Here is a 17319-nt window from a genome sequence, read left to right as displayed (position 1 = left end):
AGACACAACTCAGGGCTGAGCGTGGAGGTCGCGTGGGCAGAAGGTGGCAGTGTGAATGAGGACAGCACAGCAGGTGGCGTTCAGGTCTGTGACGGGCAAACCACGACCCCCGTCCACCTCCCTTAGAAGGTCCAGCCACCTTTCCTGCAAAGAGGGAGCATTAACCTGAGACCCGGGGGCCCGCCTGGACATGTGCAGAAGGTAGGGTGTGCACAGGCGCCCCGACGGCCAGCGGGCGGACCCAGCAGGCCCGCCCAGGCCCCAAGGCATGATGCAGATGACAGTCAGAATGGGTGGGTGAGTGGCTGTGAACAGAAGCCAGGCCGCCCCGACGACGCTGAACAGCCCACCAGGAACCCAGGGCCTGAGTCACCATTCCACAAGCGGATCCTGCCCTCTCCCTGCCCCGGCTCTCACTCTGCTGGCCCCAAGCCCTGCCCCCGTGGCAGCCATGAAACCTTACCAGACAGAGCATTAATTAAGTCCGGCCCCTCAATCGACTGATCGGCCTGCCGGCCGGCATCACACACCTACCCAGCCAAGCACAGGGCGCCAAGGAGAAGCCAAGAGACAGGATGGGGAAACCCGGCCCACAGGCCCCAGCCCGAGCTACCGGGTACCAGCCGCATGACATGGGAGTTACCAGCACCTGCAAGCCTTGGTCCCCCTAAAAGAAACAGATGCCTAACCTATGCACGGTGCTTGCCATGGTATCAGATGCAGAACGGAACACATAGAAGGTACTCAATAAATATAGCTCTGTGATACTTCAGAAGAAATCCAAGACCTCAAGCCCACACTCTTCCAGAAGTATTTAGTGGATACAAACAAAAGCATTCAGGATAGAGCAAGTCTGTCCCTCTCTAATAAATGTATACTTCTAAAATTTTCATTTACATGTACTTACTTGTAGTATTTCATCTAAGACACTCCCCCATTTTAACAATTTTGAAATTTAAACACTTTCCAACCGATCCACATTTAAGGATTATACGTGATAATCTTTATTTTGAATGAAAAGTTGTCATTAAAATTGACCCTTTATCCCATGGCACTTTAGGATCAAGGAAATTCAGTGAGTGTGAATCCCAGGACACAAACACAATGCTTCATCGCAAGGCTCTGAGGAGAGTGGGACCCATGCGGTCCCGACAATGTGAACCCTCACACCCTCCACAGATACAAACGTTAAGAAAAACACACCTGTGGGCTTCCCTGGTGGCGCAGTGGTTGAGAATCTGCCTGCCAATGCAGGGGACACGGGCTCGAGCCCTGGTCTGGGAAGATCCCACATGCCGCGGAGCAACTGGGCCCGTGAGCCACAATTACTGAGCCTGCGCGTCTGGAGCCTGTGCTCCGCAACGAGAGGCCCGCGCACCGCGATGAAGAGTGGCCCCCACTTGCCGCAACTGGAGAAAGCCCTCACACAGAAACGAAGACCCAACACAGCCAAAAAAATAATAAATAAATAAATAAATAATTTTTTTTAAAAACCCAAAAAACACACCTGTTACCTGGTAGGGGAAATGGCCTTGTCTGCCTTGCTATTCTCATCTGAAAAGGGGAGAACATGAAGGGTTGTGGGAAGATTCCTACTCAGGAAAATCCAAGTGAAGTCCTTGGCATGCCAACCAGCACATAGTTAGCGGCTTGGTTTTCTCACCTGTAAAATGGGTATCACAAAGGTATGAAGGTCCCACCTCTGAGGGTTGGTGGAGGGTAAAGTCAGAGAACCCAAGTCGAGGATCCAGAAGTGCTGAATCTTCTCCCCACTAGCCGGTCTCCACTGAGTGGTAAGCGACGGGTTCCATCAGGAAATGATGCGGGGTCCCTGCTGGTCCCCCCCACCCCCGCCACGAAGCTCATGGCTGAGGCTGATGGTTTGTGTTTCCTCTGCTTGTCTGTCCCACCAGGGCTGGGAGTCTCTCAAGGCAGGGCTCCCTCCTCCTGCGTCTTGATCCCAGCATCCAGCCGCGGTCGGCCCATCATTCCCAGAACACGAAGGGAATGAACAAATCAGCCACGTGACTCCCAGTGTTTAAAGAAAAGGGCGTTCAACTGATTCCACAAGTGACAGAAAATGTAAACTCATGTGCTGTTTCCTAACACGTCACTGACCATCCAGGAGTCTAATAAATAAAACCAATTGACTACAGTTTGTCACATCAGGGAGAAAATGTTTACCCAAACCAAGTATCATCTACTTTTTTTTTTTTTAATTTATTTTTGGCTGCATTGGGTCTTCGTTGCTGCTACATGGGCTTTCTCTAGTTGCGGTGAGCGGGGGCTACTCTTCGTTGCGGTGCGTGGGCTTCTCATTGCGGTGGCTTCTCTTGTTGCGGAGCATGGGCTCTAGGCGTGCGGGCTTCAGTAGTTGTGGCACACGGGCTCAGTAGTTGTGGCTCGCGGGCTCTAGAGTGAAGGCTCAATAGCTGTGGCACACGGGCTTAGTTGCTCCGCGGCATGTGGGATCCTCCCGGGCCAGGGCTCGAACCCACGTCCCCTGCACTGGCAGGCGGATTCTTAACCCCTGCGCCACCAGGGAAGCCCTCTTTTTGAAGTGAATTTGCTACAGTGATTTCAAAGACTTGAAAAGATTATAACCTTGAAGTGACAGAGGCATCACAAAAAAAATCACTTACAAATTCTACTGCTAAAAAAGAATCTACACTCTAACAAATCAGCAGCTCACGTCGTGTAACAAAATAACAGCTCCCATTTAATGAGGTTTGTTTATGTGCCAAGACAAGGCCAGGGGCTCTACATAAGTGACTTTCATTCTCACAGTGACATTGTAAGCAAGGCACGCACAGAGAACCTAAAAGGCGTCCAGTCACGAAGAGCGTGTTGTCAACGCATTCATCAACTGCCAGCTTCACTGTGCAGAACATCTCTTATTAAATAGTGGTTGTTACTAACTTCAGAAATAATCTTGAACGATTTGCAAAACTGCTTTAGGTGAAGGTCCTATCCACTGGAAGAGTCTCATAAAAGTAAGTGACGTCTCATATTGAACAGACTTGTGGTTGCCAAGGGGGAAGGGGGTGGGGGAGGGATGGATCGGGAGTTTGGGGTTAGCAGATGCAAACTATTACATATAGAACGGATAAACAACAAGGTCCTACTGTACAGCACAGGGAACTATATTCAATATCCTGTGATAAACCATAATGGGAAAGAATATTAAAAAAAAAGAATGCATATATATGTATAACTGAGTCACTTCGTTGTACAGCAGAAATTAACTCAACATTGTAAGTCAACTACACTTCAATAAAAAGATAAAAATAAATAAGTGATGTCTCAGCTGATCTTGGCAACCGTCTCCCCCTACCATGAGGAGTGGGAGGAACTGTCCACAAATTTCTTGAAGAAAACGAAGTCCAATGAAAATGTCTCTTTGCCAAAGTATGGGTGAATAAGATGAGAAACGGAGAAGCCATAGGACGACTCTTTGGCTAAAAAATAAATGACAGTGACCAACTTTGGGAATGGAATTCGATTCCAGAGAATGATCCCAAGTCCAGACCATAAGGGATGAGAGCATCCAGCTCCTTCAGACGCTGCTGAGAGATGGAGCAACCAGATGTGAACCCAACCGAAGACCCAAAGCTGTGTGTGATTGGCAATCGAGGTCTCACGGGTGGGCTGAGTCTTGTCCCTGCCGTCCCCACGATGAGGGAGGAGAGAAGTGGACACAAGGAGGCACACTTGGGCCTCTGTCCACCCAGAAGACTCACTGCACTAACAGATGTCCTAACACAGGAGGTGGTCTGCAGAGGGCCAGGTGCTGCTCAGCTCTGCTGGTGAGGCCCAAAAGCAGCCACAGATGAGATGTTAAGTGAAGGAACATGGCCGTGTTCCAATAAAACTTTATTTACAAAAGCACGCAGGGGCCAGATTTGGCCCACAGGCTGTGGTTTGCCAACCCCTGCCCTGCAAGGGAAGGCTCCTGGCCTGAAGGCTCAGGAATGCACAATTGAAATGCGGCCAAAGGAAGCAACCTGCAGAGACGTGGGGCAGAGACAGAATTCATGAAATTACAGATGGGGATGTAGGGGAAGAGGGGCTATCGCGGGAAGGCTGTTGTTTCACCCTGTACTGGCAAAGGGAGTTGCAGAAGGGCAAGATCACAAGGACAGTTTCTACGACGTTTGACTTCTAATACAAGCGGATGCATTTTCAAATCAGAAATCGGAAAAAAAAATTATAAAAGTAGAAATAAATATTTGGATTCAATATCTGAAGATTCGCCAGTAATCTTTTTTTTTTTCCCCTCTATCAAACGTGGTTTTTATTCAACTGACAAGCACTTTTCTATAGCTGCACTTGTGGAACATCACATGGCAAAAACAGGAGTTTTTTTCTGTAGACTTTTTTTTCCCTTATTAGAAATGAGACTGGTCCTAAAAATATAGGTAGAAATAAATTTAAAGTCACAAAAAACTGCATTCATGAGCCTGAAGCTGAGGATGGGGCTGAACCTCTGGCTGAAGCTGGGCCTGAGGCTGTTCTGAACCTTGACCCTTGATAGGAGATTCCAGGTGCCTAGACTGCACAGACCCAGGCTTAGTTTTCCGAGGTTGGCCTCGGGCCTGGGTAAGAGAGGTGGCAAAGGTGCTGAAGCCTGCTAACTCACCCTTCAGAGGGAAGGAGGCTGGGCTGGGTGTTGCCACTTTCAAGGAATCCGTTTCCTGCGTTATCACATCCTCAGGAACTAAGCTCCCCTCGGTTCCTTCCACAAAGATACCGGTCAAAGAGGGCAACACCCAGGAGCGGTCCTAACCCAGGGAGACTGCCCGAAGTATCCGGAATGAGCGAAGCCGCTTTGTGTGAGGGAAGAGCTGACGCTTGCTGAGTTTTCCTTTCTGGCGCTCTAGCTCTGGGATGCTAGAAGCTGTGATATCAACCTCTCCATCTCTTCAACCCCTATGGCCACGGACGGCAGCTGCAGTCTCCTCCTTTTCCTCCTCTTCCACGCCACTGGTCTCCTCCATGATCCTCGGAAGGCCACGCCTCCGCCCCAGGCCTTCCTCTGGCCCCTGAGCTCTACCTCAGGTCGCCCAGTTCGCTTGGCCAGAGCAGTTTTCAGTCTCCGGAGCCGGCCTTCAACAATCCACTTGTTTTTCCTGTAGCGGGACATACTCTCCAGACTCCTGTCAATCTCACCGATGCCGAGGGCGGAGCCACAAGGAAGGCCAGGACAGCGGCCTTCTCTTGGGGTGGCTAGGCTTGAAAAGGCTGGGTGTGCAGGCTGTCACCAAGGGCCGTCTCCTCTCCATACGCCATGAGGGGCCGCGCAGGATCTCAGACCCACTGTCTCTTGCCAGTGGGATCAAGGACACCTTCTCCCCCAAGATCTTTAAGGACTGACAGGAACCTTAACAACCTATCTCAAACTTCAAACCTACATTCAAGCATCTCGTTTCTACATCACAGTTCAACACTTTACTCAAATGTCTGTACCTGAACTCATTTTTATTTCCTGGGTGTGTGTGTGTGTGTGTTTCTGAAGGATAGCGAATGTTATTTTATGTATAATAAAGAAACAAAATGTACCTCATAATAGGTGCATAATCAGAACCCTGGAGGATATGGCTAGGAAATAAGAATTTTCTGGACTTGAGAAAGATGACCCAGGGTCCAGGGCGGCCCGGACACCGAGCCCCCCGGTGTACCTGAGGGACCCAGTTCCGACAGGTCGAGTCAGATTCTGCAAGATGTGAGCCATGAAGAAACTTCTTGGTTCAGAGCTTTGGGGATTTTAGAACTGCAGACAGTGGGCTGTAGGCCTCTATTTACAAATCCCCAAAGACCTCTCCTTCCTAAGTGACTGAAATCCAGACCCCTCCCTGGCTCTTCAGGCCAGGTGTGCTGGCCTCTGGCCCCTGAAAAGGCTCTGCCCCAGCCCGGCCCGGGTGCTGCCCCCCAGCTCTGGGCACTCCCTCCAGGGGGGTCTCCCTGACTTCCTGGCCTCTCTCTCTCCCGCTGTCGGATTTTCTTTGCTTGAGAATCATGATCATTACTCACGATTATCTCATTTGCCAGTTTCCCCATGACCCTCTCCCCTACTAGGAGTCAAGAGCCCCAGGAAAGCAGCTGCTGGAGAAGAGCTGCCACCCAGCGCTCACACTGCAGGTGGCACCTGGCTGGCATTCAATCAACATCCAAGGAATTAAAGAGGAACTCCTTGGCGGTCCAGCGGTTAGGACTCCGCACTTTCACTGCTGAGGGCCCGGGTTCGATCCCTGGTCGGAGAACTAAGATCCCACAAGCTGCACCGCACAGCCAAAAAGAAAAAAACAAAACAAAACAAAACAAACAAACAAACAAATAACAAAAAAAACAAGGAATTACAGGGAACGACGCTGGGTGGGCGATTAAGACCAGGCTGGCCCAGTGCCGGGTAACTTCCACACCCTTCTCCAAATCCCCGCGTCACCCTGACAACACCATGCACCCTTGTTCACCAGCAGGGACACTGAGGCATCCCATGGTTTCCCCCAAGACCACAGAACCATGACAATATCACAGTTTAAAGGAAGAGACTAAGTCAAACAGTGAAGTAGTTCACCCCCCCCTCCACCAGCACACCCATCCCATGCCCCCCACCAACCTGCTGCCTCTGTCCCTGAAGCAGGAAGCAGGGTGATTAAATGCACAAAATCCTTCTGGTGCTTCTATGTCCAGAACAAACTCGACTGAGCAGCGACTCATTGACTGAACCCTAATCCAAGCCACAGCGATGAGTGAGCAGCTAGAATGAGAACATTATTTGTACGCTGACGATCTTACAAAGAAATTCTTCTCTCTAAAAACTTGGAGATGTATCTATTTGCTGTAACTGCAGATTACTCAAGACCGAACGCGTTGTAAATCATCCCATGTTCTGAGAAATTCTGGAACTGTCGGCTGATTTTTCCAGGAACAGAGGGTAAGAGCTGCCAAGCCCGCCTGCTGGACTCTCGCAGGAGTGCAACAGTGCCTGCAAAAGCCGCGGCACGGCATGACGGAGCCCTTCCTCCCGGGGTGACAGGCTCCGCTGGCAGGGCCCACCGTGGGTCCGCGGCCTCCTGGCTCCTGGGAAGAGCCTTGGGCAACTGGGACGGCGACTACACCTAACACGTCCGCGAAGCCAGGCACTGGCTACAGCTGGCACTCCTGCCATCCCTGCCTGGACCAGAGGAAATCTGAGATGCCAGTGGGTTGAGCTAAGAGGGCCTTGGGGTGGAACCTTCCCTACGTCCTATCTGGCCCTTACGGTTCACTCTGTGACCAGCAAAGAGGACGTTGCTCAGCTAACTTGCAGACACACTTCCCTGGGGAAGGTTTTCCCTGCAGTTCACTGAACCCATTTCCCTGGGAGCACCGGTGCCAAGTGTAAGGCTGGCAGGCTGGGGTGACAACCAGCCGAAGCTGAGCGGTCAAGTGAGAGCTGAACCCATGACCCATAGCGGCGTCACGGAGCTTCAGTCGACAGGGTGAGGCAACCCCGGCCTCTTTAAGGCCCAGAGAACGATCACACAGGAGGCAGAGGGCAGGACCTGGAGAACACTCACCCACTGAACAGGCTGGGGGCCACCAGCAAACTTCACGGCTCTGCAGAGGTTTTAGCCCCCTTGTCTCGCTTGAAACTGACTGTGGCTTTGCCTCAAATCCAGTAATCACAGTGAATGCTACTCCTAATCTCCAGTCTTTCTTCCAAGACCTCTTTCTCTTTGACACCAAAAAAATTAAAAAGACACCTCTCTGCAGCCCCTATGCTATGGGCAAATTATCATCACTGCAGCTAAGCACAGACTTCACAGATGAAGGGAGAGAAAAGCAAGCTCAGAGAAGTGCAGATATCAGATCAAGGGACTTCAAAACGTAAGACTCCTGCTGGAAAAACAGAGGCCAAGAGAGAGGTGGCACTGAGAGAGAGGTGGCATAAGTGCTTCACATGCTGAAGGGCTGAGAAGGAGAAACCAAGATTCACTTGTCGAATCCAAAGATCTAAGGATCAAACGTATCTGTCTACACCATAAAGCCAAAGTTCAAACAAAAACCTGCCACAGGAGATAAAGGACACTTACAGATGAAACTCGTCCAACAGCCCATGCAGAAGGGCTGCAGGTGAACCTGCAGTCCCACAAAGCCTGCCTGATGCTATCGGGGTGGGAAGGGCTCCACCTGTGACAGGCAGGTCACCGCTGGGCCGAGGACCTTCTCCTTCCTACTTCCTCGCCCCAGAAGCTCACGCCTCTGCTTGAAATCCCAACATTCGCCACCCTTCCCACTCACCACCTGGAGTTTCAGGGCCCAGCGGGGGATAACACAGGGCCCGCTTCACTGCAGGGAAGTGTGCGCTACGATGCAAATCTTGTAGAAAAGGAGGCTGCGGTCACAGTGACGAGCTCTTCCAAGCAAAGCAAGGAAGGCCGTGCCAAAGTGCCTGGTCTTGGCGCTGAAGGGCGCGTCCACGGCCCCCCGCTCAGCACTTCCTCCTTGACCTGCTAGTGATGGATGGTCAGGTTATGAGCTACATTTGTGCCCCGGCCCTTGGCCAGCACACTGCCAGAATCCGCTGCCACACTCACTCATACCTGGTAGTATGGATGGTGCAGAAAGGAATCTGGGCCGCCCGCTAAAGCCATCGGTTCCTTCCTGCCGTCTTCAAATCGCGTGGACTGGGCCGCGGCACCTGGAACGAAGACAGACCGTGAGAAGCCCGGCCAGACGGAAAGCCCGCCACTCACCGGCGGCTCACAGGCAGCGCGCCTGCACAGGTGACGCCGGACACCACTCGGATTCCGGGGGCGCCAGGGGGCTGGCACCAACTCCAGAACCTCGAGCAGCCACCTGTGGTCACAGGGCCCGTGGCGCAGAGGCACGCAGAGGGGTGAGGGGGACGGCCATCCACAGTGATTAACATCCTGAAGGCTTTCCGAGACTTTGGGCGACACAGACCGCCTGAGTCCAGAGAAGCACTGCGGGGTGCTGGGGCGCTGCCGGCGTCCTCTGAGCACCCGCCGTGTAAATGCTGCCTCCGCCAGCCGCAGCCTAGAAGGAGCCACTGTCAGTGGACGTCGCACCACCACCTACCGGGTCCAGGCGCTCCCTGCGGGCACCAGGCTGGGAACAACGCTCATGGGCAGGGCCTCTGGAATGGACGTTAAGACCCGCCGACTCCCAGGAGAGCCGGGGCGACACCAGCTCCGTGAAGATGCACACTCGGCTGCTGCAAGGAGCCCCCGACAGGCCGGGCAGGGAGGTCCTGCCTTCCTCCTTAATCTCCTGGGGTACAACCACACACCTGATCTGTGCAAGACAGTCAGTGAGCGTTTCGGAGCCGACCCCAACACACCCCACCCCCTGAAAAATGCAGAGGACTGGGGCAGGGGTGGGGCGCACAGCACCCTGGTCCAGACCGGGGACCCAGCACCCCTTTGTTTCTGGACACAAAAAAACGCCACGCCTGACGCTCACAGACAAGAGACCACCTATGATGTGACATTCTCCAAGAAACCTCTTTCCGCGAGGACAGGAGACTGTTACGAGTCACACTCTGGACCGCAGCGGGGGGATTCCAGGCAGAGAAAGGAACCAGTGTCGTGGTCGTGAAGAGCCCCCTCGCCTGCTCCACACACACACACACACCATTCCTCTCTCTCAGAAATCACCGGAATTAAGAACATTTTCAGGAACAGTGGCAACCGCCATTAACATTCTCTGTCATAATCCACCCCAGAGGCATCCTGGACCGTCGGTGCCTCTGCGGCCCCGCGGCCCTGAACAATTCGTAACTCCTGACCATGGGAGGCTTTCTCCAGCCTCTGCACCCACAGGCTTTGTTCTCAACTCCATCAGCAGCTAAGTCCTGCTACCCTGTAGGACTGAGCTCAGGGATCACCTCCTCCAGGAAGCCCCCCTGAATTGCCCCTCACCAATCACCACCACCACCCACGACAGCTCAGTCAGTGTCCACTCTGGGCTCCTGGGCCACATGCTGGGCTCACACCCATCCTTCCAGCTGCTCCCTGGTAACAGAACTCTCTCCGTGGCAGCCCCCAGCCTCACTCTCAGGAAGCACCGGCGGAGAGACACTGCCTGGCTCTTCAGGGCCTGTGTCCACGCAGGCAGGGTTCACAAAGGGGGCTCAGGGGGCCATCAGCATCACGCTGTCAGAGGGGAGAGAACCAGACAGCAACAAGGGCCACCTGCCACGTCCAGGGCTACCTGGAGGGACACCCTCTGCCCCCACGGGGACAGGCAGGCATCCCGTGTCCCCTCCAAGCGGACGGCTCACCCCTGAGGCTGCGTTTCAGTGAACAGTAACCAGAGCCTCGATGATGCGTGAACCGGGAAACAGAGCTGAGAAGTTGTTTCCCAATCTTACCCTCCGGGGCCTGTAAAGGCTTATTTCCCTGAAGTAGCTTTACTATGAGAAAAATAAGAAAAATTGAGAAAATGGTTCGCTTCTCTCAATGAAAGAATAGAAAACCCAGGAAAAAAGGGACTGGAAGAAATACTACAGACAAGGACCTGCTCAGGACAAGACAAACCGATGCTGGTTCCAGCAGAACCAACGCTGCAGGGAACTAAATCCACGGGAGAGAAATTCCAGAAGCACCGCAAACAGCCCCCAGAGAGGATGAGCTAAAGCACAATGGCACAATGTGACGCGCAGGACTCAGAGGACAGACCGGGAAAGACCAGAAATCGTCACGGGATTTCTCCCTCAACTCACAGGCTCAGTTTTCTAGAACTCAGAAATAAAAGACTCACAGAAGCTTCCCAGAGGAAAACTGAAAGACTTAGGTAGGGCATAAAATTAGGGATACTAATTCCACCAAACATGATGGCAAAAAAAAAATCAAGGTCAGATCCAGTTATGGGCTGAACTGTGTCCCCCTCACCCCGCCCCAAACTCACATGTTGAAGCCCTAACCTCCAGGACCTCAGAATGTGGCCATATTTGAAGGTAGGGTCTTTAAAGCGGTAATCAAGGCAAAATGAGCCATTACCGTGGGTCCTGATCCAACATAAGAGATGAGGACACAGACACACACAGAGGCACGACCACGTGAGGACCCGGGGAGAAGACGGCCATCCACACGCCCAGGAGAGAGGCCTCAGGAGGGACCAGCCCTGCCCACACCTTGACCTCAGACTTCTGGCCTCCAGGGCTATGAGAAAATAAATTTCTGTTGTTTAAGCCACCCAGTCTATGATACTTTATTATGGGGGTCCTAGAAAACTAATACAGACCCAAAATTATTAAAACACTACCAAACTGTCCTCACAGCTAAAAGGAACAGAAGCATTTACTGTCACCCAGTTATGTCTTCTGCAAGGTCTCCGGGACTCTTTAAATCACCAGCACAGAAACACAAGGACGGCCCGCGAGAGGCCACTGGGCTGGAGAGACCTGGCAATGGTAACAAGATGGCAGAGGTGCTTTGTCCCCCCCTGGCAGGACGGGTGAGGCTGGTGGCCTCCCTGCCGCCTCCGCAGGACCAACAGCCCCCAGGCCTTCAGACTGTTCCAGCCCTGAGGCCACTCGCCCCCGTGGCAGTTTCGTCTCCTGTGTCCGTCTGTCCAGACTCTACCACCCAGCCCTTTAACCAGACACCAATGGGGGGTTGCTCCGAAGGCATTCTGTAGAAGTGGAAACATCTGCAGACGCTGGACTTGAAGCAAGTCCCCTCCACGTTGGGGGTGGGCCTCGTGCCATCAGCTGGAGGCCTTAAGAGCAAAGACGGAGGTTTCCTGGAGAAGAAGGAATCTGGCCTCGAGGCTGTAGCAAACTCCTGCCCCACGGATCCCAGACTTGCCGGCCTCACCCTCACTGGAGCCAATTCCTTAAAATAAATCTCCGAATACACACACGTAACACCCCAACCACTTGCTGTAAGATCCCAGGGTCAGGCCACGATGCCCCGTAGGCCTCCCCACCGCAAACACACGGCCGCGTGGGTCTGACGACTCTATGGGCCACTGCCCGGCGCCCGCCACGTCCTCCCCACCCCTCAGCCCTTTCAACAAACACTCCTCCTGCCTTCCGCCCTCACGGCAGACGCGCTTTCCTGGGGGCGCTGTTTTTCTCCCCTTCACCGCACTCCCAATGGCCTGGGGGAGGGGTCGGTGTGCTCCGGGCCCCTCCTTTCTGCACAGAGGACAGCCCTCCTGGCCCCTAAGGATCCTCTCTGTGCCCCTCCCATCAGGCTGTCCCACGTCCCCACCTCCCCCGTTGTCACTGCCCTCTTCCCCCCTCACCCACGCATCCTGCTTGCCCTACCTCGCACGCCCTCAGGAACTCCTGGACGTAGTCGACATACGGAGACGTACTGTTATTGTCCCCTGGAAGCTGCAAACGTAATGGGGGTTAAGAGTGCCGAAAATATTTAAATGTGCCAGTTTTATCACCTAAATATCACCTATGAAAGTACTGGGTCGGCCAAAAAGTTCGTTCGGGTTTTTCTGATGTTACAGAAAAACCCGAACGAACTTTTCGGCTGACCCAATATTTGCCGGATGTGATTGCTTCCCAGCCAGAAAAATACATATCCCATAAGCCCTGCTGAGTAGGTTCTTTGGGAAAAGAAAACTATAGTTAGACACAGCAAAAGGTTTGGATTAACTGGTCTCTAATAAGATGTATCAAACCCAAAGCTAACATCACATTCAATGATGAAAGATGGAAAGCTTTTCCCTCTAAGATCACAAACAAGGAAGGTAAGGATGATCCTTTCACCACTTCTACTGAACAAAGTATACGAAGTTCTAGCCAGAAGAATCAAGCAAGAAAAAGAAATAAACAACATCCAAATGGGAAAAGAAGAACTAAAGTTATCTCTGTTCACAGATGACATGATCTTATCTGTAGAAAACCCTAAAATTTACAAACACACACACACACACCCTAGAGCTAAATAAATAAATTCATCAAATCTATAGGATACAAAAGTCAACATGCAAAAATCAGGTGTGTTTCCAAACATTAACAATGAAAAATCTGAAAAAGAAATTAAGAAAACAACTCCATTCAAAATAGCATCAAAAATAATAATTAAGAATAAATTTAACCAAGGCAGCAAAAGACTTGTGCACCAATTACCAAATGTTGCTATAAGAACATAAATAAGCTATAAGGCAAACATTATGTATTCATGAGTTGAAATATTTAATATTGTTAAGATGATAATACTATCTAAAGCAATTTATAGATTCCATGTAATCCCTATCAAAGACCCACTGGCATTTTTTGCAGAAATCGATATAATGTTTCTAAAATTCATAAGGATTCTCATGGGACCCCAAATAGCCAAAAAATCTTGAAAAAGAAAAGCAAAGTTGGAGGACTGACATTTCTTGATTTCAGAACTTACTACAAGACTATGGTAATCAAGACAGTGTGATATTGGCATAAGGACAGACATAGACTAATGGAATAGAACAGAAAGCCCAGAAAGAAACCCTCACACATGGTGGACTGATTTTTAACAAAGGTCCTGAGACCATTCACTGGGCAACAGGACAGTCTTTTCGACAAGTGGCTCTGGGAAACTGGATATCCACATGCAAAAGAATAAAGTTGGACTCTTACTTTACCCTACAAACAAAAATTAATTAAAAATGGATTAAGGACCTAAATGTAGAGTTAAAACTATAAAACATATGGAAAAATTTTCATGATATTGGATTTGACAATGATTTCCAGGATATGACACCAGAAACACAGGCAACAAAAGAGAAAAACATATAAACTGAACTTCATCAAACTTAAAAAAATTTGTGCATCAAAGGACACTCTCAAGAGAGTGAAAAAGACCCACAGAAAGGGAAAAAATAGTTACAAATCATATATCTGATAAGGGATTAATAGCCAGAATAAATAAAGAGCTCCTGCAACTCAACAACAAAAAAGCAAAGAACCAAATTCAAAAATGGGCAAAGGACTTGACACTTCTCCAAAGAAGATACACAGATGATCAACAAGCATGAGAAGATGCTCAATATCTCTAGTCGTTAGGGAAATGCAAATCAAATCACAATGAGATACCAGGAAAATAATAAGTATGGTGAGGATGTAGAGAAATTGGAACCCTTCTGCACTGCTGGTGAGAATGTAAAATGATGCAGCCTCTATAAAAAATGGCATGACAATTCCTCAAAGAATTAAACACAGAATTAACACAAGTTCCAGCAATTCTACTTCTAGGTATACACCCAAAAGAATCGGAAGCAAGAACTCAAACAAGTACCTGTATATGCATGTTCACAGTAGCACTGTTTACAATAGCCAAAAGGTGGAACTAAACCAAGTGTCCATTGAAGGATGAATGGATAAGTAACATGTACTATAAACAAACAAAAGACTATTATTCAGCCTTGAAAAGGAATGGAATTTTGATACACGCTACAACATGGATGGACCTTAAAGACATTATGCTAAGTGAAATAAACCAATCACAAAAGGACAAATACTGTATGATCTTACTTCTATGAGGTGCCTAGTTTAGAGACAAAAAGTAGAATGAAGGTTACCAGAGTCTGGGAGGTGGGGGGTTTGTTTAATGGGCACAGAATTTCCATTTGGGATGATGAAACAGTTCTGGAAATAGACAGCAGTGATGTTTACACAGCTTTATGAACGTACTTAATTCCACTGAGCTGCACACTTAAAATGGTTAAAATGGCAAATTTTATGTTTTGCATATTTTATCCCCATGTTTAAAAAAATTATTGATAAGTTGGCTAATCAGTGAGCTTCCTTTAATAAATTAACAGCTTTCACTAATTTTTATAATACAACCATGAGAGTCGGCAGAATTTCTTAGGATACTAAAGCTCAGAGACGTATAAGGCAGTGATTCCAAATATAGCTCTTGTTTATTCAAGCTTTTCCATTTTGATGTATCTTGAGCCTTTCTCAGTTCTGTGACTCTGTGTAACCCACCTGTCTAGGAGGTGAAATTGAACCCATCCATCAAGTCCTGCATAAAAATTATCTCATAATTTGTCACCCATACCTGACAGACTAAAAGCTCTATCATTATCCTGTTCTCATGGAGACTAAAAAACCTGTACCCACTCTGGACAGAAAACCTCACTTCTTTTTTTTTAATTGAAATAGTTGATTTACAATATTGTGTTAACTTCTGCTGTACAGCAAAGTGACTCAGTTATACACATATATACATTCTTTTTCATATTCTTTTCCATTAGGGTTTATCACAGGATATTGAATATACTTCCCTGTGCTGTACAGTAGGACCTTGTTGTTTATCTGTGTTAACAGTTGGCATCTGCTAACCCCAAACTCCCAACCCATTACCTCTCCCAGCCCCCTTCCCTGTAGCAACCACCAGTCTGTTCTCTATGTCTGTAAGTCTGAGGAAACCTTACTTCTAAATGCCCTAACAACAGTACAGAGGTAATGATATAGTGCGCTACTTTAAAGAGGTTAAATTTTAAATCATTGGTGGATTTAACAAAAATGGTGTGCTCCATACAGATACTGAGGAACAGTTTACAAAGCAGGTCAATATTGCAACTTTCTATCTACGATGATAAAAGGCATTCTCATTAACATGCGTAGAATTATGAAGAAATTGTACCAATCACTACTGTCTCTTCCATTCCTTTGATGCAAGGGGCTCATTGCTAAGTTCCGCTTGCTGTCTTGTTTCCATACGTCCCTTTAATTCTGAAAGTTCAGTCCTCCTGTGCGTGAATTCTACTCTAAAGAATGTATGTCCCATTTCGACTGAGTTTTGAACTTGTGATAAAGATTTAAATAATCTTCTTCATAAAGTTTGCTCTGTTTTCTTTATTGGACTGTAGTTCAGAAACACAGTTCAGGCAAAGTCAAAAGTTTGCTGATTCTAGAGTCAACATTTTTCTTAACACTGTCAATATTTACACTTCTGGACCCAGCAGCTGAACTTGAACATGCCTTTGTTCTTTTCATGTTTATGTGGTTTTTTTTTCACTTTAAGGGCAATGTGTACTAAATTAAAACGGTACAATTGTCATAAACTTGAAAAGTGCTGCACTCAACAACCCTTTTTCTGAAAAGTACGTGGGGCGTTCCTCCCTGGAGCTCTGCAGACTCAGGCTGACGCAGATGACGTGCTTATTCATGCCTTTCACATCACGACCAACTACAGATGACACTCATGGTGGATTTAAGCTGTTCAGCACTCCGCCCGCCGAGAAGGCTGACTGTGGTGGGCGCAGCGGGCGCCCGGGTGGATCCCGCAGCCTCCCCGCGACCCCGGCTCAGCCAGCGCGAAGACTGCAAGCAGCCCGCCCCAACCCTTCCCCTTCTGCTCTGTTCTCCTCGTTAAAGGTGCTTTTCGTGACCTACGGACTTGACTTCCAGGCACAACGATGGGTTGCGACCCACAGTGTGAAAACAGGGCCAGGCTGGGGCCTGCAGTCCGCGCCCACCTCCAGGTTCACGGGCTGTCCTCCTGCAGCCTTCAGGCTGCTGCCCACTGGCCGCTCCATCCCCACACTGCCCCCTGCTTTCCAGGCACCTGCTCCAGACTGGCCCCTGTGCCCACCTCCATCTCCGACCCACTCCTAGAAAAACACGACGCCACTGCTTAAGGCAGCCAGCCGCGCCCAGGACCCCCTGAATCCCAGACTGTGTGAATGGGCCCTTTCTGTTTTCAGGTAACCACACATCCAGAATGTGCATTTAATACTGCTGAGAAACTCCGCTCCATTTCCTCAGGAAATGTTCTCTGTGCTCCCCAGAGCGTCTGTTTCATTCTTTCTCTTCTCCCCCCGCAAACGCCGCCCCCCTTGCAGCACCCTCAGGTGCTCAGCACCCACACGCCTGCCTCTGCCGACCCTGCAGCACGCGCTGTGAGCTTATGGCCCTGTCATCTCTGGCCACAGCCACAGCCAGCACTGGACATCAATCCAAGCTCACTGTGGGTAAGTTACTAAACCCCTCCTCGTTCAAAAACTCAGCCTGGATGCCTGCCGCACCCAGACAGCACGTAGTAGGGCCTCAAGAAGCATCTGCCAACTAATAAGGCTAAACGGCATCACAGCATAATATACAATGTATAGTAAACAATGTATAACATATAATGTATAATAGCGTAAAACTAAATAGTACAATTGTTGGTGGGCAGGTTAAATAATAAAATTTAGTTTAAACATTAAATATTGTGGTCATTTCATAATAAACTTAAATAATTACACTGTACAACTTAAACTTACACAGTTTTGTATGTCAATTATATCTCAATAAAACTGGAAAAAATTAACAAAAAAATTTTAAAAGAAAAAACAGAAGAATTAAAATCGAAAGGAGAA

General features: G+C 49.3%; 1 protein-coding gene across 10 annotated transcripts in view; it reads right to left on the bottom strand.

The window, feature by feature from the left end:
* Positions 1-17319, bottom strand: part of GRB10 (growth factor receptor bound protein 10) — a 216193-nt gene that overhangs the window by 140650 nt on the left and 58224 nt on the right. For 7 of the 10 annotated variants that reach the window (XM_059934345.1, XM_059934344.1, XM_059934343.1 and 4 more), the window contains one exon: positions 8586-8683. The exons of 2 other annotated variants lie outside the window; for them this stretch is intronic. In XM_059934345.1, coding sequence (XP_059790328.1) covers positions 8586-8636 — 51 coding nt within the window. In that variant the 5' untranslated portion in view covers positions 8637-8683. Of the gene's footprint in view, positions 1-6616; positions 6748-8585; positions 8684-17319 lie in introns of those variants that run through there. One more of the 10 variants, XM_059934350.1, reaches the window with a different exon arrangement.

Source organism: Balaenoptera ricei, chromosome 9 (assembly GCF_028023285.1).
Source record: "Balaenoptera ricei isolate mBalRic1 chromosome 9, mBalRic1.hap2, whole genome shotgun sequence".
Taxonomy (NCBI): Eukaryota; Metazoa; Chordata; class Mammalia; order Artiodactyla; family Balaenopteridae; genus Balaenoptera; species Balaenoptera ricei.
This window is presented reverse-complemented; position numbering and strand designations above follow the sequence as displayed.